Source organism: Salmo salar, chromosome 07 (genome assembly GCF_965601325.2).
Source record: "Salmo salar chromosome 07, fSalSal1, whole genome shotgun sequence".
Classification (NCBI taxonomy): Eukaryota; Metazoa; Chordata; class Actinopteri; order Salmoniformes; family Salmonidae; genus Salmo; species Salmo salar.
This window is the reverse complement of record NC_138297.1, coordinates 51517263-51540564: the sequence shown is the minus strand read 5'-3', so window position 1 is coordinate 51540564 and position 23302 is coordinate 51517263. Positions and strand designations below refer to the sequence as shown.

The 23302-nt window shown below is 43.9% G+C and overlaps 1 protein-coding gene across 3 annotated transcripts in view; it reads right to left on the bottom strand.

Moving 5' to 3' along the window:
- Window positions 1-1066: 1066 nt before the first annotated feature.
- LOC106609413 (synaptotagmin-1) overlaps window positions 1067-23302 on the bottom strand; it is a 232160-nt gene continuing 209924 nt past the window's right edge. For all 3 annotated transcript variants that reach the window (XM_014208212.3, XM_014208215.3, XM_014208213.3), the window contains exons 9-11: window positions 21950-22067; window positions 8570-8703; window positions 1067-5302 (exon numbers count right to left, since the gene is read on the bottom strand). In XM_014208212.3, coding sequence (XP_014063687.1) covers window positions 5096-5302; window positions 8570-8703; window positions 21950-22067 — 459 coding nt within the window. In that variant the 3' untranslated portion in view covers window positions 1067-5095. The remainder of the gene's footprint in view (window positions 5303-8569; window positions 8704-21949; window positions 22068-23302) is intronic.

Here is a 23302-nt window from a genome sequence, read left to right as displayed (position 1 = left end):
ATTTTTCTACTGTATTATTGATTGTATGTTTGTTTATTCCATGTTTAACTCTGTGTTGTTGTATGTGTCGAACTGCTTTGCTTTATCTTGGCCAGGTCGCAGTTGCAAATGAGAACTTGTTCTCAACTAGCCTACCTGGTTAAATAAAGGGGAAATAAAATAAAAAATAAAAATGTTACTAATGTATCAAGTATACTGGATGAAGACTCAGAAGGTATGTGTTACTTCCTTTCACACTGTGTGTTCCCATTCACTTTCCCTTTGTTAGTCATTTGATAATGTCTGAATGATTGTAGGGTCATTCCATCTCAGAAAGCAAAATAAAGGATTTTGACACCCACCATCTCAGATTATTCTGAAATAATTTATGTTGTTAGAAACAGATAAGATTACCATTCATGCAACATTATTTTGTTGAAATATAATTGGATCACTGGGAAATTACGCTAATTGATTGCATCCAAATGTACCATTAAAATATATAGGGTTCATATAATATTCACTAAATATAGTAGCTAACATCCTTTCTAGCAATGAGTTAGAGATGAGGAATCCAAACGAATGGTCAAAAAGCCACACACAGACCCCCCATACCCCACACTGCTGCTACCCCAACAACCAGTATACATGATCAGTTCTCTATGTCTGACAAGTAGTATGAAGCTGTGGCTTGTAGTATTGCTTATCCATACTATGTAATGTATTCCCTGTGAATCTGAAGAGGTTTTTTTCCCCCCTCATACATTGTTTTGTAATTTAAATCACTTGGATTATTTAGTGTGAATTTACCAGGTTTTGACCACTAGATGCTACTGTTGCTGCTATACTGCCACACTCTTTTACATGTTTCTGGTCTCGTGTTTATCAAATAGATCACAGCAATTCCTAGATTTGGCTCATAATGAAAATAAATCTAGGCTTCATAAGCACTCAATGTTTATTATTAATGATGAAGGCATGTTGTCTAAAATGTGAATGTCAGTATTATCTGCTCACACATCAAAATTCACATAAAACGTTGGTAAGTGAACCAAACCATCCGGAAAAAAAGAAGCACTTGAAAAGGTTCTGTATCAACAGGAAATAAAACATTTTTATTGATCATTTGTGTATATGAAGTTATATAACAACAGTCAAAAAACTCCACAGAGTGAATCACCACACAAAGTGAAACAAAACTGTAAAACACCTCATCAAAAATGAAGGTATACACAGCAATATACAGTAACTGTCAGCTCGCTGTCACCGCGAGCGATATGGCAGGAAAAACAGCCCAAACAGTTCTACAAGATTACAGAGAAAATGTCAACACAGAAAATACTCAAGCAGGCAGTTGATATACACAAAGGCAACTAGGATATTTCTACAGCATCAGACTCTAATACTTTACACAGCTTCATCTTGAAAGGTTAGAGTGGCTTTTTGTTGTCGTCATTTTAGAGAATCTTGTATGTTTCCGGTCACACAGTGAGATGTATGGGCTTTTCTTGAATAGGATGTGAGGGGTTTTGCTTCCATGATTTAGTAGGGGGGACCAGTAAGAGTAGCATGACATTGCAGCTAGTGGCTTTTCTTGTGGTACAGTAAGTTACACACCTCACAATCTGATCCTGTAATGCTGCTTCTTTCTGTAATGTCCGCCCCTCAAGCGTTTGACGCTTTCCTTTTCTTTTGTTGAAGCATTTTGATTTCCTTCCCCTTTAAATTGTGATTACAGCCTTTCTTTAGTGATTTAGTCATACCCCTATGGATCTGCTCATTCCGTTCAAATACTGAGCCTACGTTTTATCGTTTTTTGTAATTCATGATTTAAGGGATGCATAATAAATATGTTAAATGAAAAAATATATAGTTCAAGAGGGAATGTAATTCATTAGGGCACATACTGCTGTGACTAAATGTATGTTCAACGTTTCTGGAATGTATTATTTATCTGGGGAAGGTCTACCCAAAAGGGTATTTAAATAAATAAATTAAAACACACACAAATCAACATATTTTTGCAACAATGAAAGAAAAGTACCAACTACTAATCTCACAGTTAATCACCACAAACACACATACTGTACATTCAGAGTTTCCATTTCAAATATAAAAGTATTTTCAACAGGGTTGTAAACATAACTTATTCATAAAAAATAATCATAATTAGATATAGTATAGTAGATCAGGTTGATACAATGATGGATGAAGTTATCATGACAGGATGTGATACGTTTCAGTAATAATCATGACCATTTCAATATGATAAATAAATTACTTTTTGGAAAATGATGAAAATATGTACATATGTACTTTCAGAGGGTGAGGGGTCATTTAAAAATGTTTACGTGTGTGTGTGTGTGTGTGTGTGTGTGTGTGTGTGTGTGTGTGTGTGTGTGTGTGTGTGTGTGTGTGTGTGTGTGTGTGTGTGTGTGTGACATTTTGGTATTTCCCAATCCCAATATGTCCTGAAATTTCTGATGCTGGATCTGTGTGCAAGAAAAAACTTAACTGGATAGAAGGGAACCCTTAACAGAAGGATTTTAGATGTCAGACTCCAACCACCACAGAATCTACATGTGCTGTGTCCTAACCATCTCACTGGAGAGGAATACGTCTGACTTGATAGGAGTCAACTTTAAATATTCATTTTTTCTTGGGCAAACACAACCCACACAACACTATGGGATGGACATACAAGTATTGCACAGTGCTCAATGAAATGCTGTGTGAATCCCACCACTCTCGCTCTCCCATAAAACGTTCTATAACTCCTGTGTGTAGCCCTGTCAATCAACCAACCAGCCACTGCACAGTTATTAGAACTGACGATGCCACGCACTCTCTCAGCATGTGGAAGGGAAATATGGCAGTACAACGTCACTACAGAACAAACTTGTCGCTATTGATAAAGTCTACACCTCTAAGCACGCACGGCAGTCACAGTGATACACAAAGCTGTCCTCAGAGACGCCTATGGAATGACAAATAGCTTTTTCATAATAGTGCTATCAACTACACAATAACATTGAAAACATTTAGAAACTACTCCTGAAGCTAGCATCCAGTATATGCATGGAGATTCCTCCAAGATAAGAGACTTCATGGATTTCATGGATCCAAACGTCTTACTTATTCCTCTTATTGGACCCGTAGTAAAGGACATATAAACAAATATTATCACCTATGCAGACCATTAACTTTTACAGTTATTGTTTATATCCCATTGTTCTCTTGGTGTTGTACTAAGAGCCAACAATAGAAAACTGGCTAACTACGGTTTACTCAACGAAGAGATACAGTATATGGTTGTTGCTTTCATGTACTGTTCCTTTAAGTAAATACCAAGAACCAGTCGGACTCCTGGACAGAAGCTCCCCTGCGCATTGAGCGTCCTTAAATAAGGCCCGTCAACATAGTGTAAAGAAGTCAACAAGCTATTGCCGGTTAAAAGACATACAGTGCAAAACAGTAGCCGTATAGAAAGTAAGATTGGCAGTATAACATGGCTAGCTCTATTGCCACTGTGAGAAGGCAACACAAAGCAAAGACTGCTATTTAGGGCACCATGTGGAGCCAAATACATTGTTCCCGATAAACCAAAGCTACGACCACTACCTAGTGGGAGTGTGCATGGAGAGAAGGTTAGTATAGAAGGTTAGTATACATGTGTCATCTCCCTGAAAATGGCAGTGTTTAGAAACTCACTTTACCTCCAGTCAATATGTAAATCATATACTGACCCATCAAATCACTCACTTCAGCTTTAATCTAGATTAAATAGATTGAAGGCAAGGGAATGCTATCATAAGAGACAGCCCCATGGTGTTGGTAGATCTCCCCCCCATCCCAGCCTTTAGCAAATATTGTTTAAAAAATCATGCAGTTTACAAAAAAATCCGCTGAATTTATCTAAAAAATAGTCATCTAAAAGCTTAGAGTCTAAACTCTTTATTCCATCTATGGAGAACTTGAGACTCCAATGTCCTGAACATAATCCATTTCCAACAATAAGGCTATTGAAAGTAGGCTATAGAAAGTAAATATTGTTCAACAAGCTTAAGGACACAATGGCTACTGCTTGATTCCATTTCATATGGGGTCAGTTTCCGAGGGGGTTTGGCGGAATAGTCATTTGGGTTTAAGAGGACCGGTCTGTAAAAAGTAAGTAAATAAATAATTGAATGAAAAAAATGGCCTATCAAATGAGGACCTAGTTCACTTAAAAGTAACTGACTGTGTCACAAGGTGATGTCCTGCTTGAGGAAAAGGAAAAAGGCTAACCGGTTTGCATCGATTTGAGAGATCCTCCAAAACATTGTGTTTCAAGCAAAACAAATAGGTCCTCTGATGGAGAAATGTGTATAAAAAGGCGTATAAGAAACTATGTGCTTGTATACTATCCAGCAGCATATATTTTCCCATGAAACCATAGTAGTTAACGGCCTAGTTTTCTGTGTATTTCAACTTTTTTCTGCAATGGTTCATTAGTAAACATAAAGCCAGACACCGTCCTTTACAATGTGACTATACTTCCACTAGCATCTTACAGGTTGGAATTGCTTTCTTCTTCCTCTGGAATGCAATAAGGTCAAAATGTTTTATCCTGTAATATATAATATTGTCTCTCCTATATCTGCATTTACATAATTTAAAATAGAACATCTTATTAAAAACATCCAGATATACATAGATTAGGAAACAGGTAACAACATACCAACATAAACTAGAAATAATTTTTGTCTGCAGACTGATATATACAACTGTGGTACAATAAATGTCTTTCAGTCATGCGCTATCTATACAGATCATATTGCTTAAAAGAAGGGGGAATTTGGTTAGGGGGAATCAGGGCATAGAGATGAACAACATAGTCAGGGGCGGGGACTCCCAACCTGACAAATAGAAACACAAATCTGAACGTCAGGGCCTAGGGGTTTTGAAAGAACCATTGACAATTACAAAAGAAGGCGATAAGACAAGTAGTATGGAGTTGGTGGGAAGGATGGGTGTTGGCTGGATTGGTTTGACGGTGGATGGACCCATATATCACTGAGGTATTTACACATACTGGCTAAAGAGCACTATGGGGCAGGTGCTGAAAGGGCCCTGCCTATTTTTTTGTGGAGAGCTGAGCATCCACCTCCTCCTCCACCTTCAGCACGTGCCACTGGGCGATGGGTCTCCTGGGGTTGGCCAGCATATCCGACCAGTGGCGCAGCTCCGTCCCCGAGCTGTTGAGGCCCACAAAGACCTTGCCGATGGCATCGTTCTTGCCGATCTTGTCATAGTCCAGAACAGTTACAACAACTTGAACTTTCTGTAAGGGGAAAAGTAGGGAGGAAGACATTGGAAGAAATGATGAGTTTGTGGGATACACACACTGTACAGGTAACTAAAGTAATGTACTGGTAACATTTAAAGCTCACAGATTATAGTCATGGAAGTTTTATGATTTGTGTAGTGCTGAGAAGTTCTTGAGCACCCAGTATTCACCCAAAGTAACAGAGAATAATAATATTGTCTCAAGTCCCCAGACACCCTACTTCCTCTATTGAGCACAACGATGAAGGCTCTGCTCGGCGACCTACAGAACAACCTTGGCTAATTTCTCATATACCAAAAGCAGTACAATTAGAAGACAAGTGGGTGTAACCTCCACTCTGTCAAATGCTCCTGACTAACAGAGTGGCCTATTAGAGTGAAGAGTGATATGCTCCCTCGAAGAGCCAGTCCTAAGTGCTTATTAGCAGTATATACCATTTGAAGACTGGGCCTGAATCTTTCCAGAGCCAAACGCACAACAGATTGTAAGCTTACTCAGAGGTCAACCTTTCTGCCTCAGCATGTGTTTATTCAAAGTGTCTCAGCAATGAGGGTTGATCCGTGCATCATCTGCTGTAAGGGAATATGAATCGGCACACTAAGAGCTCTGATTAAGTTTCGATCCACATGAGAGAGGAGCTGTTCTACCTGTGTAGATGCCGAGTCACTGTTCTCCCAAAGCATGTAATGAAACGTTGCACCAAGTCCCTCAGCCTGTCAGTCAAGTGGCTTTTAAAGAGATAGTTGACCCCCTCAAATCACTTTTGAGGAATAACAACGACAGAGACACTTGTATTTGGGTTGTTCTATCCCTTTAAAGAGAAGGACCCTCTGTGGAGGCGGGAGTGTACTTAGCAGTATAGGCTTCCTCCACTGTCACCCCTCTGTCTCTCCAATGGGTATGGGATGTTCTGATTGGCATCCTCACAGGCTAGGCGGGGTTAGGCTGCGAATTGAAACGGAGGCACGTGGAACCCAACTCGTGGTTTGTGAGCTGTGAAGTGCTAAATCAATTTGAGGCAATTACTTTTTTATGCCTGGCGTTTTGACGCCCGCTCACAGATAATTCCCCCTTGGCCCAATTTGCATGCACTTTATCTTCTTTAATTCTCTGGGTCTAGTAGCTTTAAAGTGCTTTCTCATGAAGCCATTTGTTCTCAAACAGTGCGAGCGCCATACTAAACCGTACTCTATATACATTTCATTGCACTGGATAAAAAAAAGGTACTGACTTGCACCGTGAAGAAGAGATATTTTAATGTTCAAATGTAATCATACGCCAAAGGCATGTAATCAGTGATGTGTTGAGAATTGCATTACTTCTCACCACTCCCCTGTGCAGTTGTCTTGTAAACTTGTGACATTAAGGCATTTCATGAGAATGCAAATGGGGGGGGGGGGGAATTCCGACTCGAATTAAGCATGTGTAAATGGAAACATAATTCCTTTTTATGCACTTTTCTCTCTATGAGTATTCTGACCTTGAACTTAAGTATAAGAACAGCATTCTATTCACACACTATTCGTTTGGGGTGGAGATCAATGAAATGAAGGTGTGACGGAGGTGTGTCTACAAATACATTGCATTCTGAACTTGATTTAACTCCCTCATAATTCTACCACCTTTACGTGTGAAGAAACCATGAATAAGGTCGCGCGAACCTGCTGGTTCCAAGTGGGAAAAGCATCTACTTTCTTTTTTCTGATAGAAATAACAGCATTCTCCATGAACAGTAATTTATAAATTGATAAGAGCTATTGATGGGAACTAGGTAAATGAGTAATCCATTTGGAGAAGAGAATTGTAAATACACCATAGCAATTGTTTTAGATGATTTTTCCTTATGATCCATGGAGACAAATGTTAAACCAGTCATATGTTTTAGATGATTTTTCCTTGGATCCATGGAGACAAATGTTAAACCAGTCATATGGAAACAAACTGAAAATCATATCAACATGATATGTATTGTAGCCCCTTTCCCACAGTGAAGTAAGCTGTAAATAGCTGTGCCGTTAATCTGATTTCATTGTATGCCCTCATAATTTGCATAGATTAAATTTGGAGACCCAAGCTATAGGCTTTCTGTAGGGCCGAATCTGCCAAATTGTGCTTTAGAATGTTTTAATTCTATACCCAGGCATTTTGCAGTTTTATTTCACAATTTGTATTGTTAAATATTAGCCACTATCGGGAGCCACCGTCAGTAATAGCCACATACAGTTATAAATGTATGTTATAAATTTAAGGAAACTAAGGTGTTAGTTTCCTTAAATTTGTTGCCTACATTTTGAATGATTCCATTCCATTCCGTTTACTTTTCTTTCCTCTGTCATGTCCGTGTAGTTGTTCCTGAGGGTTGCTAGCATTAGTGGATCATATTAGGCTAACATTGTGCAATAATTTGGGACATGTAGCCTACATTATTGTACTCAGACCACACGTAGCAGTTTAAACCTGGAGCCTGGTGCATGGTTCACGATGACTGGACCGTTGTCATACAGTTCCATGATTAATGAAGATCAGGGTAGATTTCTAGGACTATTGTTCAACCCCTATAGTACACCTATTTCCACCTTCAAATATTTAATGGAATGAATTTGAGTATCTCAACTTTCATGTTGAATCAAATCACTATATTTTTGATTCATCAATATATTTTGTGTGTAAATGTGCTCCAAACCTGTTTAATATGATTTATATATACTTTCCTAACCATACATTTTGCTTAAATAATCTACAAGATCAGAGTATTTTTTTATCTACCAGTTGGTGCTGAAACTGAGACGAATATGCATATATATACAGTAGATGGCTTTCTTTCATTGATCCCTATATTCTGAACCCGTTCCTTCGATGTATTTTAGTCTATCGACAAAATAAAAATGTAAGGTATGCATTATGCGCCTGCATTAGGTAAGCCTGAATACCAACTACTGAGAAGTGCATAGGAAAGGCGTACATTTACTAAGTCTGAATCGGGCCGATGATGAATAGAGCCTGAGACTGATTATCCTGTACAGGCCAAAGAGCACACATTCACATGCTAATTTTAAGCCAGCAAATCACTCTTAGTAGCCACAAGCTTTGAACACAATCTCCTTGTCATTTGTCTCGGTGTTGGCTCTAAGTCTTATTTGAAGTATCCTTTAAAAAAACTTGACTTGCTGGTTTATGACTGAGCTCAATTAAATCCAGTCTTAATGCTTCAACAACACGGAGAGCTCCCAAGATGTGCATGGGGATGTACAACACCATTACCTGGATTTGTTCGAATGGCACTTCAAAGCTGAAGGACTCGTTGTAATAAGGGTTGAGGGTGTTCTTCTTGATTGTCGTCTTCTTCTTCTTCAGCCTCTTCCCATTCTGCATCAGGTGGATCTTCACGTAGGGATCTGAGGAAAGAAGAGAGGCCCAGGTTAGAACCTACTGCCACAAGGCATATACACCCTCCCTTTCTAGTGTATATACACTCATATGTTTTAGTCACACCTTGTCTGTCCCTTTATTTGGATATATCAACACGGACATGAATCACACAGTCTGATAATATTCACCGTACTTATATCTCTCTGGTCACCCCCAAAGCCAATTCCTCCTTTGGCCGTCTCTCCTTCCAGTTCTCTGCTGCCAATGACTGGAACGAACTACAAAAATCTCTGAAACTGGAAACACTTATCTCCCTGTCACAGTTGTTGTCGGTGAATGAGGACCAAAACGCAGCAGGTACGTGAATGCTCATCTTGATTTTTAATTACTCTCAAAATGAACATACAAAATAACAAACACGAAAAACGAACGAACGACAATAACAGTCTGACTAGGCACACGGCTAAGCACAGAACAATCACCCACCAATCACACACAAACACACCCTAATATATGGGACTCTCAATCAAAGGCAGATAGACAACACCTGCCTTCAACTGAGAGTCCCAACCCCAATTAACCAAACATAGAAACACACACACCAGACTAACCATAAAATACAAACACATAGACCATCCACCAAAAACCCGGAAATACTAAATCAAACACCCTTTACACAAACACACCACCCCGAACCACATAAAACAAATACCCCCTGCCACGCCCTGACCAACTACAAAACAATTAACCTTATATACTGGCCAGGACGTGACAGTACCCCCCCCTTAAAGGTGCTACCCCAGAAGAACCTTAACAAAAAATAACCCCAAGCAACACCAACAAAAAGTCCCCTTTTCTAAAGGGAGGGAAGGGAGGGTGGCTGCCGTCAACGACGGCACTGTGCTACACCCCCCTCCCCAACCCACCTATTTCTGGAGGTGGCTCTGGTTCCGGCCGTTCCAGGCTGTCGGGCCACTCTGGCATCGCCGAGGGGCAGTCGGGCCAGTCTGGCAGTCGCCGGGGGGCAGTCGGGGCAGTCTGGCAGCTCGGGACAGTCTGGGCAGTCTGGCAACTCGGGACAGTCTGGGCAGTCTGGCAACTCGGGACAGTCTGGGCAGTCTGGCCACTCGGGACAGTCTGGGCAGTCTGGCCACTCGGGACAGTCTGGGCAGTCTGGCCACTCGGGACAGTCTGGGCAGTCTGGCCACTCGGGACAGTCTGGCAACTCGGGACAGTCTGGGCAGTCTGGCCACTCGGGACAGTCTGGCCACTCGGGACAGTCTGGGCAGTCTGGCCACTCGGGACAGTCTGGGCAGTCTGGCCACTCGGGACAGTCTGGGCAGTCTGGGCACTCGGGACAGTCTGGGCAGTCTGGCCACTCGGGACAGTCTGGGCAGTCTGGCCACTCGGGACAGTCTGGGCAGTCTGGGCACTCGGGGCAGTCGGGACAGTCTGGGCAGTCTGGGCAGTTCAGGGCAGTCGGGCAGTTCAGGGCAGTCTGGCCACTCCGGCAGTTCAGGGCAGTCTGGCCGCTCCGGCAGTTCAGGGCAGTCTGGCCGCTCCGGCAGTTCAGGGCAGTCTGGCCGCTCCGGCAGTTCAGGGCAGTCTGGCCGCTCCGGCAGTTCAGGGCAGTCTGGCCGCTCCGGCAGTTCAGGGCAGTCTGGCCGCTCCGGCAGTTCAGGGCAGTCTGGCCGCTCCGGCAGTTCAGCGCAGTCTGGCCGCTCCGGCAGTTCAGCGCAGTCTGGCCGCTCCGGCAGTTCAGCGCAGTCTGGCCGCTCCGGCAGTTCAGCGCAGTCTGGCCGCTCCGGCAGTTCAGCGCAGTCTGGCCGCTCCGACGACTGTTGACTGGCGGGCAGCTCCGACGACTGTTGACTGGCGGGCAGCTCCGACGACTGTTGACTGGCGGGCAGCTCCGACGACTGTTGACTGGCGGGCAGCTCCGACGACTGACTGGCGGGCAGCTCCGACGACTGTTGACTGGCGGGCAGCTCCGACGACTGTTGACTGGCGGGCAGCTCCGACGACTGTTGACTGGCGGGCAGCTCCGACGACTGTTGACTGGCGGGCAGCTCCGACGACTGTTGACTGGCGGGCAGCTCCGACGACTGTTGACTGGCGGGCAGCTCCGACGACTGTTGACTGGTGAGGCTGGGTTTACGCACTTGCAGTTTAGTGCGGGGAGCGGGAACAGGACGAGTCGGACTGGGTGGACGCACTTCCGGGTCCGCACGAGAGACAGGAGCTGGAAACCCAGGGCTATGGAGGCGCACAGCCGGTCTAGATCTTACCTCCTGCACAACCCGCCTTGGCTGGATGGAACTAGTAGCCCTGTACGAGCGGGGTGCTCGTACAGGGCAGACTGGGCTGTGCAGGGGCCTGATGGTAGCCGTGCGTAGAGCGGGAGTTGGGTAGCCTGGTCCTCGGAGGCGTACCGGCGACCAGATGCGCTGCGCAGGCGTCCTCCTACCAGGCTGGATGCCCGCTCTAGCACGGCACCTGCGAGGGGCTGGAATAACGCGCACCGGACTGTGCGTGCGTATGGGTGAGATAGTGCGCTCCTCAGCGAAACATAGCGCTCTCCACCCCATACGCTCCTCCATATAACCACGGGTAGCTGGCTTCCGGCTCTTCCTTCGCCTAGCCAAACTACCCGTGTGCCCCCCCCAAAAAAATTATTGGGGGTGCCTCTTGTGCTTCTCCTTCAGCGCGTCCACTCTGGCCTCGTACCACCGCCTCTCTGCCTTGGCTGCCTCAATTTCCCACTGCGGGCGGCGATAATCCCCAGCCTGATGCCAGGGTCCGGCCCCGTCCAGAACTTCCTCCCAAGTCCACTTCTCCCGCCAGTCCAACTCGAACTCCGTCTGCTCCTTCCTCTGCTGCTTGGTCCTTTGGTGGTGGGTGATTCTGTCACGGTTGTTGTCGGTGAAGGAGGACCAAAACGCAGCAGGTACGTGAATGCTCATCTTGATTTTTAATTACTCTCAAAATGAACATACAAAATAACAAACACGAAAAACGAACGAACGACAATAACAGTCTGACTAGGCACACGGCTAAGCACAGAACAATCACCCACCAATCACACACACACACACAAACACACCCTAATATATGGGACTCTCAATCAAAGGCAGATAGACAACACCTGCCTTCAACTGAGAGTCCCAACCCCAATTAACCAAACATAGAAACACACACACCAGACTAACCATAAAATACAAACACATAGACCATCCACCAAAAACCCGGAAATACTAAATCAAACACCCTTTACACAAACACACCACCCCGAACCACATAAAACAAATACCCCCTGCCACGCCCTGACCAACTACAAAACAATTAACCTTATATACTGGCCAGGACGTGACACTCCCTCACTAGCTTTAAGCACCAGCTGTCAGAGCAGCTCACAGATCATTGCACCTGTACATAGCCCATCTATAATTTAGCCCAAACAACTACCCCTTCCCCTACTGTATTTATTTATTTTGCTCCTTTGCACCCCATTATTTCTATTCTACTTTGCACTTTCTTCTACTACAAATCTACCATTCCAGTGTTTTCCTTGCTATATTGTATTTACTTTGCCATCATGGCCTTTTTGCCTTTACCTCCCTTATCTCACCTCCTTTGCTCACATTGTATATAGACTTATTTTTCTACTGTATTATTGACTGTATGTTTGTTTTTACTCCATGTGTAACTCTGTGTTGTTGTATGTTGTCGAACTGCTTTGCTTTATCTTGGCCAGGTCACAATTGTAAATGAGAACTTGTTCTCAACTTGCCTACCTGGTTAAATAAAGGTGAAATAAAAAAAATAAAAAACTTACAAACCCATTTCAAATCATATGCAAGAGAAACAGAGTTGCACACAATTTCTATAAATAGAATTTCGCTGCTTTTTCAAGTGGCTCATGTTTTCACCACTTTCACTGGAGGGCCTCATTTCCGTTCCCCAATAATGAAGATTGAAGCCTCTCCAGAGTGGGCCTGCTGTGGCCGTCCCTGTGGATCCCCTCTCTCTGGTAATTAGGTCAAAAGGACCAGTAAAAGATGCAGACTCACCCATCAGCCTTCTTGCTTTATCATTGGCAATCAAGACGTTGGACTACCATGGCTAGCAATCCTGCTTTTTTTTTACTCCTTTCTGAATGCTAATGACAAGCGGGAAGTGGAGGGGGGAGAGGAGGGTGTGGAGTGGTACCCTGTTTGAGACAAGACACTTGGGTTTTGGAGAGCTAATGAGCCTTGGTAATGGACTGCCATTGAAACCAATTCGAGCTAGATAGTAGACACAGACTTATCTTAATGAAAACAGGTCACGCCATTTATCTTTGAAGATGAGACAGCGTTGTTGGTTCTAGGATCAACAAACACAAATAAATAGGATAGGATATGGCATGGTAATTGGGCTAAACGACCAATCACATTAAGGGAAACGGTGGCAGTTACAATTGAGCACCAGCATGGTAACGCATCAATGAAGCAAGGCATCAGTATCAATCCTCATAATGCTCTCTTGTTATAAAATACTGCTGGTCCTCATAATCTAGATGTATCTGTGGCTCCCAGATGACTTTATTAGGCTGTCTTTGATGCTCATGGAGTAGGGCTTTGTAGGTATTTGTTCCACAGTTTTGACTGTGGAACATCGGTGGGATTCCTAGCAATGGCAAACATCTGTTATCCAACTTAGAGGGAAAGGAGGGTACCTTGTCAGTTGTCCAACTGAATGTATTCAACTGAAATGTGTCTTCCGCATTTAACCCAACCCCTCTGAATCAGAGAGGTGCGGGGGGGCTGCAATAATTGACATCCATGTCTTCGGCGCCCGTGGAATAGTGGGTTAACTGCCTTGCTCAGGGGAAGAACAACAGATTGTTATCGGGGATTCAATCCAGCAACCTTCCGGTTACTGGCCCAACGCTCTAACCACTAGGCTAGGCTACCTGTGAATTTTCAGACTTGATTTGCCTTAATGAAAAATGTATCAACCCCTACAAGAATGTTAATTCACATAATAATTTACATTTCCTGTTGTTGCAGGCACATTTTCCTGCTGTAGAAAACTGTCTCAAATGAAGACCCTACATCTGTAAGAGCTGATTGCTCACTGGCAGGTTCATCCCATAGCTGTGTGCGCAGTGTACATCGAGAGACAGAGAAAAATAGAAGCAGAACCGAGAGAAAGAAAAAGAGATAAAGAAAGGCAATGGACAGAGGGAAAGAGAGAAAAAGAAAGGACGGTGACAAAGTGTGATAGCGAGAGAAAGACAGAGAGAACTGAGTGAACGAAGAGAGAGAGGGTGAATGAACAGAATGGAGAGAACAGCCAGAACAAAAAGAGAAAAATAGAGAGAGAGAAAGAGAATGCAGCCTCGAGAGCGGGTGTCCATTGTGACGTTTATTACTCTCCTGCGGTGCGGTGAGGGCTGTGCGATGATAAAAGAGACAGTGGATGAGAGGTGTGTGTTAGTGAATAGGCCCAGCAGTATCTAAATGGGAATCTTCTCCAGTGTCGGACTGTGAGCATCACACGGCCGTATCACCACTTTCTATCAGACTCTTCCATCAACAACCCCTTTGTTGGTTTTTTTCTCTTTCTTTTTTGTTGTGCGCAGTGAATTCTCTTCAACTGAGTTCCCTTCTTTATAGGTTCTACTAATGTCCCTGTAGGAAACTAAAGACGTGGCACGAGAGAGCCGATTACAAACAATCAGACTTCTACACCTTTGCTGTTGACGCTGATAGGAAGCTTTTCTAATAGGTAATGATTGGAGGTTAATGGAGGGAAGTTTGTGAACGAACTAAGTATGGTCCCCAAGGTCTCTGCGGAGGTTAGGCTCAATCCCCTTGGTTGGAACTGTCACAGCAGATTGATAACAGAGGCTGCTTCCGCTCCTGATCCATGGCTGTGACAGCTGTAACTCACACAGGCATTCACACGTGTACGCAATTCCGTTTAATGGCTAAGTATTTCTTCATCCCTGCTCCCGATCATCAGTTGCAACAGTCTTAAACCTGTGCAGAAATATTTTATCTCTGTATAAAAAAAGACCTCACATTCACAACCGAATGAATACATTCCAACTCCTTCCCATTCCAACCCTGTATCTGGCTACCTCTGCCTCATCTTGACCATCCACACAGGCCTGGGCCTGAATGACCAGCACTGGATAAATGAATCCCCCAATCCACAGAGACTGAGGCTGAATACACACAACAACAACATCCAGACAGGGTTATCACAGATAACCTATCCCTCCACCGTTAGAAAAACACCTGTGGTGTCCCTTGGCTTTCAGCCCTATTCTATCCAGACTCTACTTATCTCACCGCCAGGATTATTGGGTTTTGGACGGGCGACGCACCCCAACTCATATCCGGCTCATTTCGGCGTCTCGTCCCAGACAGCTCTAATCTCTGCCCATTTTGTGGATGAGTGGCCGCGGCAGCTGATGTGATGCGCCTGTCGCAAATAGAGAGAGAGAGAGAGAGAGAGAGAGAAAGAGCGCCGTCACCGTTCCTTGTGTCTGTCTACACTTTAGTATACGGAGGCAGATCCTTGCTGCAAGCGTGACAGTCACTCATCTGGATCACTGGCAATGGGCCGGGTTATAATGAAAAGATGCTGTGCCCATTTATAAAGAGTCCCCCTCCCTTTCCAGTGAACAGGAAGCAGCAGGTGTGTGAAGAAGTGGCTAACGGGGAGGACATGAGCAACGTCGGCTGCAGGTGTTTGTGGAGGAGACGATGCAGGCACCTGTCCCATGCGATCTGTCAGCGCAGCAGCCATAAAAGGACCTTTTCTATCCCAGCTGGCTCTGTGTCAAACAGATGACAGAGGACCTTTTAACATGACAGTGTGTACATCCAAAACAAACACATTATATTAATTCCCTACCGTTACAAGCCTATTTCAGCGTTACTGTGTGTTTACCCGTCGGTTTCAACAGAATCGCTTAGATTTAGGCTTTAAGCTTGTCGATAACTAGTCATTGCTGTATATTTTGGATTATAGGCCTAAGTGAAAGATAATAGCTATCAATGCCAATCATAATTAGTCTACTGAACGTGTGAAGACCAAACGGTAAAAACAGAAAGCTACTAGTAAACATGCACATTGGCTGCTTACTCGAGTGTGCTGTGTGTTGGCTTGCGGGGTCTGTGTACGAGATGCTGAACGAACGTCAACACAAGCAGGTTAAATATAGCTCAGCTGTCATCTTAGTTTCCCTCCCATCGTTCTGGATGGGCCATGGAGGAGGGGCACGCAGGGCCCCACTGTCATCTCGGTTTTACACACTTGGAGTTGACATGAATCATTCACATGCAACTAAGCTACGTCGCACACACACCACTGACCACGGAAAAACCCACACATGCCGCACACACACACACACACACACACACACACACACACACACTTCCAAACTTCTGCATTTCCCTAATCACCACCAAATTGGTTTTCCATTCGTTCATCATTATAATAACACCTGGCCTCATTGCTTTCCACACCTTGGCAGTGTAAATGACTGGAGTGGGGCTGCGAACCTGGAGCTCCCTTAAACAGCCGGGAAGTATGCATGAGAAACAAAACAAATAATATGGTCTCCAGCCGAGAGGCTTGATGGCATGCTGTGTGGTGAGGTGTGGGAGCACTGGGTGAGGGCAGTAAAGGTTCATTAATACTACAGGACTGGTTGATGTGATAACCTCCTCACTGAGGAGGTCCATTAACCTGTTATGAACAGCCTCACTATCCCCTGTGACAGAGAGAGAGAGAGAGGTGGAGAGAGAGGTAGAGAGAGAGAGAGAGAGAGAGAGAGAGCGAGAGAGAGAGAGAGAGAGATATGTAGAGAGAAAGAAAGAGAGAGAAAGAAAGAAAGAGATGGACATAGAGAGGGAGAAAGAGATAGACGTAGAGAGGGAGAGAGGGAGAGAGGGAGAGAGGGAGAGAGGTGGCACAGTGCAGACAGTACATCCATTATCTTAACAAGCATGTACTCATCCTCCAGTAACATCCACTGTGCTTCTGTATGTAACACACTGATACTATTCTATAGCACTATATTATTTACCACAACTGATTTGATTGGCTCTTGATAGTGCCTTTGGCTTTACACACTTTACACACTTCAGTGTACGTAGGTTGTCAGCATTGGTGCTGAGTTCTCTTTATTTGCTCACCTTTTATGTGTGGGGACATGGTCTATGTGCCCCGCAAACATACTTCACCCATAGAAATAGGCCGTTATCACATTGCTGCACACAGCCAGTGAAGAGCCCTGCGGCCTTGAGAAGTGACAACTACAGTTGAAGTCAGAAGTTTTATACACCTTAGCCAAATACATTTAAATTCCTGACATTTAATCCTAGTAAAAATTCCCTGTCTTAGGTCAGTTAGGATCACCACTTTATTTTAAGACTGTGAAATGTCAGAATAATAGTAGCGACAATGATTATTTTCAGCTTCTTTTTCTTTCATCACATTCCCAGTGGGTCAGAAGTTTACATACACTCAATTAGTATTTGGTAGCATTGCCTTTACATTGTTAAACTTGGGTCAAATGTTTCGGGTAGCCTTCCACAAGCTTCCCACAATAAGTTGGGTGAATTTTGGCCCATTCCTCCTGACAGAGTCAGGTTTGTAGGCCTCCTTACTCGCACACTTTTTCAGTTCTGCCCACAAATGTTATATAGGATTGAGGTCAGGGCATTGCAATGGCCACTCCCAAAACCTTGACTTTGTTGTCCTTAAGCCATTTTGCCACAACTTTGGAAGTATGCTTGGGGTCATTGTCCATTTGGAAGACCCATTTGCGACCAAGCTTTAACTTCCTGACTGATGTCTTGAGATGTTGCTTGCAAGCTTCCCCCTTTTTCCTCCAAACATAACGATGGTCATTATGGCCAAACAGTTCTATTTATGTTTCATCAGACTAGAGGACATTTCTCCAAAAGTACGATCTTTGTCCCGATGTGCAGTTGCAAACCGTAGTCGGACTTTTTTATGGCGTTTTGGAGCAGTGGCTTCTTCCTTGCTGAGCGGCCTTTCAAGTTATGTCGATATAGGACTCGTTTTACTGTGGATATAGATACTTTTGTACCTGTTTTCCTCCAGCATCTTTACAAGGTCATTTGATGTTGTTCTGGGATTGATTTGCACTTTACGCACCAAAGTACGTTCATCTCTAGGAGACAGAACTTCCTGAGCGGTATGACGGCTGCGTAGTCCCATGGTGTTTATCATTGCGTACTATTCTTTGTACAGATAAACGTGGTACCTTCAGGCGTTTGGAAATTGCTCCCAAGGACTTGTGGAGGTATACCATTTTTTTTCTGAGGTCTTGGCTGATTTCTTTTGATTTTCCCATGATGTCAAGCAAAGAGGCACAGAGTTTGAAGGTAGGCCTTGAAATACATCCACAGGTACACCCCCAATTGACTCAAATGATGTCAATTAGCCTATCAGAAGCTTCTAAAGCCATGACATCATTTTCTGGAATTTTCCAAGCGGTTTAAACGCACAGGCAACTTAGTGTATGTAAACTTCTGACCCACTGGAAATGTGATACAGTGAAATAATATAAGTTAAATAATCTGTCTGTAAACAATTGTTGGAAAAATGACTTGTGTCATGCATAAAGTAGATGTCCTAACCGACTTGCCAAAACTGTAGTTTGTTTTCAAGAAATTTGTGGAATGGTTGAAAACGAGTTTTAATGACTCCAACCTAAGTGTATGTAAACTTCCGGCTTCAATTGTATTTTAATTCCACAGGTACTGGAGCTCTCTCCTGTAGTGAGTCATACTAGTGAGAGTTGTCACAATATATATTGTACTTAAATATAGGAACTCACCTTGAGTCTATAAGGTTACCTGTACATTTTCAGCAAAGATTATGAGAAAGACACAAGTATCTTGCCTACGATGGATTGTATGGTATATACTGCATTATAAGAGTCCCTCCAGGGATATAGTTCTGTTATGATAAGAAGAGGTTGTTGACAAAAAATAAACCTTCCACTGTGATTCAGGAGTGGCTCAGCTGAGAACTTTTAACGATGATTAGATTAGGTGCTCTTTTAAAACAAGTTTTGCTGCATAGCATGATACAGCGATTCTGGCTGTTACGATTTTTTGGGCAATCAGAAGAATTATGAATAATTATACATATTTTAATGAAAATAGCGGTGTCTCGTTTGCTGAGCAGTAATTAGGCTCGATAAACAGGACAGCAGTGGAGAAAAGGACCAATCCCAGACCATCAATTACTTGTCATCCTCCTCTAGTTCTGGCTGTGTCACGACGTGAGATAGTCACTAATTATTGTTATTATATACACGCGTGTTATTTAATTTATCTGGCAGACTTTGACGTCTATTCTCCTGGCAAAAAGACACTTCTGGAGAAGTTGACTCTTCAAACAATGGGCTAACTGAGATATAGTACTCTGGGATACCTTGTTAGATAAACTAAATTGGAACAAAATTTTGTTAGCTACAGGGGTCCAAAACAATATTTTCTTCCCTAAAGCGTGTATGGGAATTATGCTTGTTTGCTATTTGTTTATTTGGTTAGTCAAACCCAGAGGCGGAGCGAGGGAGAGATACCAGAGTATTGTCTCCTTTCAAAAGGAATGACAATGCTCTCTTTCAAAACTTGAACAAAACAAGCCAAGCACAAGCTATTCTTCAATTCAATTTTCTGATAACATTTAAAAAAGGTAAAATTGCTGTCATTGTGTTCAGCTTCACTACCTTGTTCATTGTTCGGTTGACATCAAAAACATGAGCGTCGAAATACGCTGTGTGAGTGGGAACAAGATGCCTGTTATCTAGCCTACTGTTTGGGACTTCAATAGGTGACATGAAAGTCGAACAATTGCTCCTATAATTCTCATTCCAGTAAAAACCCAGGTGAGAGTGTTTAGTACTTTACCGGTTGGATAGATTGGATAGACAGTGATGTGCCAATATGATTCTCAATAGGGTCTTGGCTAGAAATGATGTTATCCCCTTACAGATTTTATGATATAGTATGCTCATTTGAGTATACAATGAAAGATATATCCATACACACACTGACTGACACACTCTGACACACGCAACACACACACTAACACAGACCCACCTACAACAGTGTAGACAGTCTAATTTGCTATTAAAATGGAAATCATAGTTCGGAGCCTGAATCCAATGGCAACTGAGATGAAAACATGCTATTACCATACGTTAATAATTCAACCAGAAATCCCCAGACTTGGTTCCACTTTGACCTTTAAAACACACTAGATAAACCATGCACCAATTACCCTTGGCATATTGCATGTCAAGCCCAGCCAACCTTACTAACCACTTTCCTTCGGAATAAGTTTAAACTGCCTCCCTTCTATTACCTCATCAGCTTGATTGACAGCTTAGGATGTGGCCAATCCCATGATGCAAATGGCGACAGATGAGAGCTAATACTACGAGTGGAAAATGCAAGCGGGGGGGCATGGGTTCTGCCTTATGGCTACCAGGCACACTACTCTGACAGATGACGGAAGGTCCTGGGCTAGTGTGAGGTAGCGGTTCTGTTAGGCAAGTCAGGCACTGATGGCCTGCTAGGCTGTGAGGCACAGGGAGGGAGAATGGACTAGATGCATGGTAACTGAAGCCTGGAGAGGGTTAAGGTGAGGAGGAAGGACAGGGAGGAAGAGGAGGATAGGGGATTAGAAATGTTCCAAGGAATGGATAGGAGAGACCCAGGGAGAAGGGAGGGGTGGGGTGGACCCAGCTGTGGAAGGGGGGATTTGGGGGCTGGCGGGGGCTCTTTGTGGGGTGGAGTGATGAATGGTTCAGGTGGGCTCCTATTTCTAGCTCCTGAATGGCCCATATCACCAGGACCATACAGGAAATGTACACAGCTGGCTCTGCTTGCTAGAAGGGGCTCGCGCCCACATAGCCCTCCTTCCCAGAGGAAAGGTTTAGAAAATTAGATTTCTTTGCTTATCTCTGAGCGGTGCAGCAGCGAAAACTTTCTCCTGTCCACTTTCTCCTGTCCACCTTTCTGTGTAGAACAGTATTGGTGGTTTGATGGTGTGATGTTCCGAGGGAAGCATCATGGGAGAGTATCTGGTATCCATCATGGTGTTCTCTGGCCCTCAGGGAGAGTTCTGCCCCATGCTCACTGATGGATGGGAAGCTGCTCAACACTAGATGGATTACTCTCTGCAGTACACACACACCTGCACATGCTCAGGAGTATGTGCCATGTGTTGTGCGTGTGTGCTTGTGTGTGCGTGGAATGCGTGGTCACTATCGCAAATGGAACATTCTGTTAACGTGGCGTCAGGCTCGCTTTTCAGATTTGGTCAATTCATTAGAAATGTGTCTATGAGCCTCTACAGGTGCATTAGTGAACCATGGCCGCAATGGCCAGGTGACTTTCCAAAGCTTTACTTCAGTCTAGTCCCTATGGGATCTCCTGCCAACATAAAGCAGGGTGTTCATTAGTGCCCACTGCAATCATTACTGTCCATGTGTATTTTCTCCCACGCAACAGCAGGTCTGCACAGTGGAGCCCAGTAACCACCACCCACACCCCTGATCCCTGGAGTACCTGGGTCTAACCACATGTTCTGTTGGCATCACATTGGCATTGTTCTGGAGGACAAAATGCAATTTCTATTGCTGTCCACATTTTGAAGGTAGAGTTTAGACATACATTAGTCACTTCAGATGCTATCTGTTATATCCTGCTAATATAATGGTGGGCAATGATTGGTAGAGGACTGTTGTTGTTTGAGAGAAATAGCTGCAGGAAAATAGGAGACACTGAAGTGATTGCTGCCGAAGATTTTCTCAGACAAAAGATGAGTCTGTCGCGTAGAAAGCCAGCGGGGAGTGAAAGCGCGGCACAATCAGAGCTCAAAGTCTCCAACAGACACCAATTTCCCAAAGTCCAACCTGACAAAACACTGGGCCCCACAATGACTCACCAAGCCTTCAGCAAAACCCCTAGAACACCACAGAGAGGGGAGAGGGGAAAACAATGGTTTCTAATACATACTGTAACACCCTGAGAGCATTCATTACCAGAGAGAGAGAGAGTGGCTTTGACTGAGGGTTTCAAAATGACAGCCCCTCCTCTTGAGTGGACATGACACAGGTGAGAGCAGGTCTGGAGGTAAAATTCCTTACTACCATCTTAGGCCCCCTGGCTGTCAATCCTCTTGCCTGGCCATCCTTGTTGTGGCCCTCAGCTCTGCTCTGCTCACCTGACAAGCCTCCCACGTCCATCTTCTTCAGGTTCTTGGCCTCCAGGATGACCACGGTCAGCTTGCCGGCGGTGGGCACGTATCGCAGGGAGAAGCAGATATCACCCAGCTTCTCTTGCTGTGAGAGGAGAGAGAGAAAGGAGTCATGACCATAGCTAGGAATAAGGACGAAGGTGTCTGCTGACGTGACACATGGTTTGGGTGTGTAGTCTTGTCTGTATTAAAGCTTGAATGCTTTCACACGGATTCTGTTTTCCCATTTGGGTTTTCTTGGATCTATTTAGGACAGGGTTTCCCAACTGGTGGCCCGCGGGCCGAATTTGGCCCTTGGGTGAATTTTCTCCGCCCCCCCAAGTTCTGAGCAATTTTGTTTTGGGGGGGGGACATAAAATAATGTAACAAAACACCAGGAATTCAGCTCCAAGAGATTTTAATTGAGTAAATCTGTCCCCAAGTATTCCCACACATAATAGAGATACATATGTTACCATATCCAAATATAATCAAGGTTTGAAATTCTTATGTTTTAGTCAAATATTATATATGTTTGAGCATCTTTTGGTCAATTTGACAAATTATTTGCAATTATGTTCCAGGACCCCCGACCATCCGCTCAAGAAAAAAACATCCCGCTGCTGAATGCAGTTGGAGGAACCCCTGTTGTAGAGGTTATTGGTTGAGGTTACAGCTGCTGAGAGACAGAACGTCATCAACCGTTCTCTTGTGTCATACACATCAACATAGATATAAACAATCGTAGTCACAGAGCGAACAGACTCAAAATGGGATTTATATTTCTGGAATTACGCATATTAACAAGTAGAACAGACTGACGCTCAGTAAGTGTCCCAGGTCCAACTTGAATTACACATGATTGGGCACAGCCACTATGAATAGACCTCATAAATCAAGGGACAAGGAGGCCTGAACATTGCTTTTTCTTTTATATACCAGAGGTCTTTTATCAAATTACAATCAAGACCGATTCCCTAATACAAAATATATGTGATGAGAATATAATACGGTTGCCAGATGTGAGTTGTATATGGGGCAGGTTAATTCTCAGCCTGGGTTGCCATTACTCAGTCAGTGTATCTAGCTGTGCCTGGCCTGTACACTCAGCCCAGAGCCGACGGGACTAAATAGACTCACTTTAATAACTGAGGCTCCAGCTTCATCAACATAAATACACACTCCTCCCGGGGAGATGTGGGCAGAGAGACTGAGAGAAAAAAAACACTGAAATAAATGATGCTTGTCTGAAGCCATCACAGTCTAATATATTCCAGGAATATCTGAGAAAGGCCAGCGCTGCCTTTTGAGCTGCTAGATCCTCTCCTGCCGAGAGCGCTC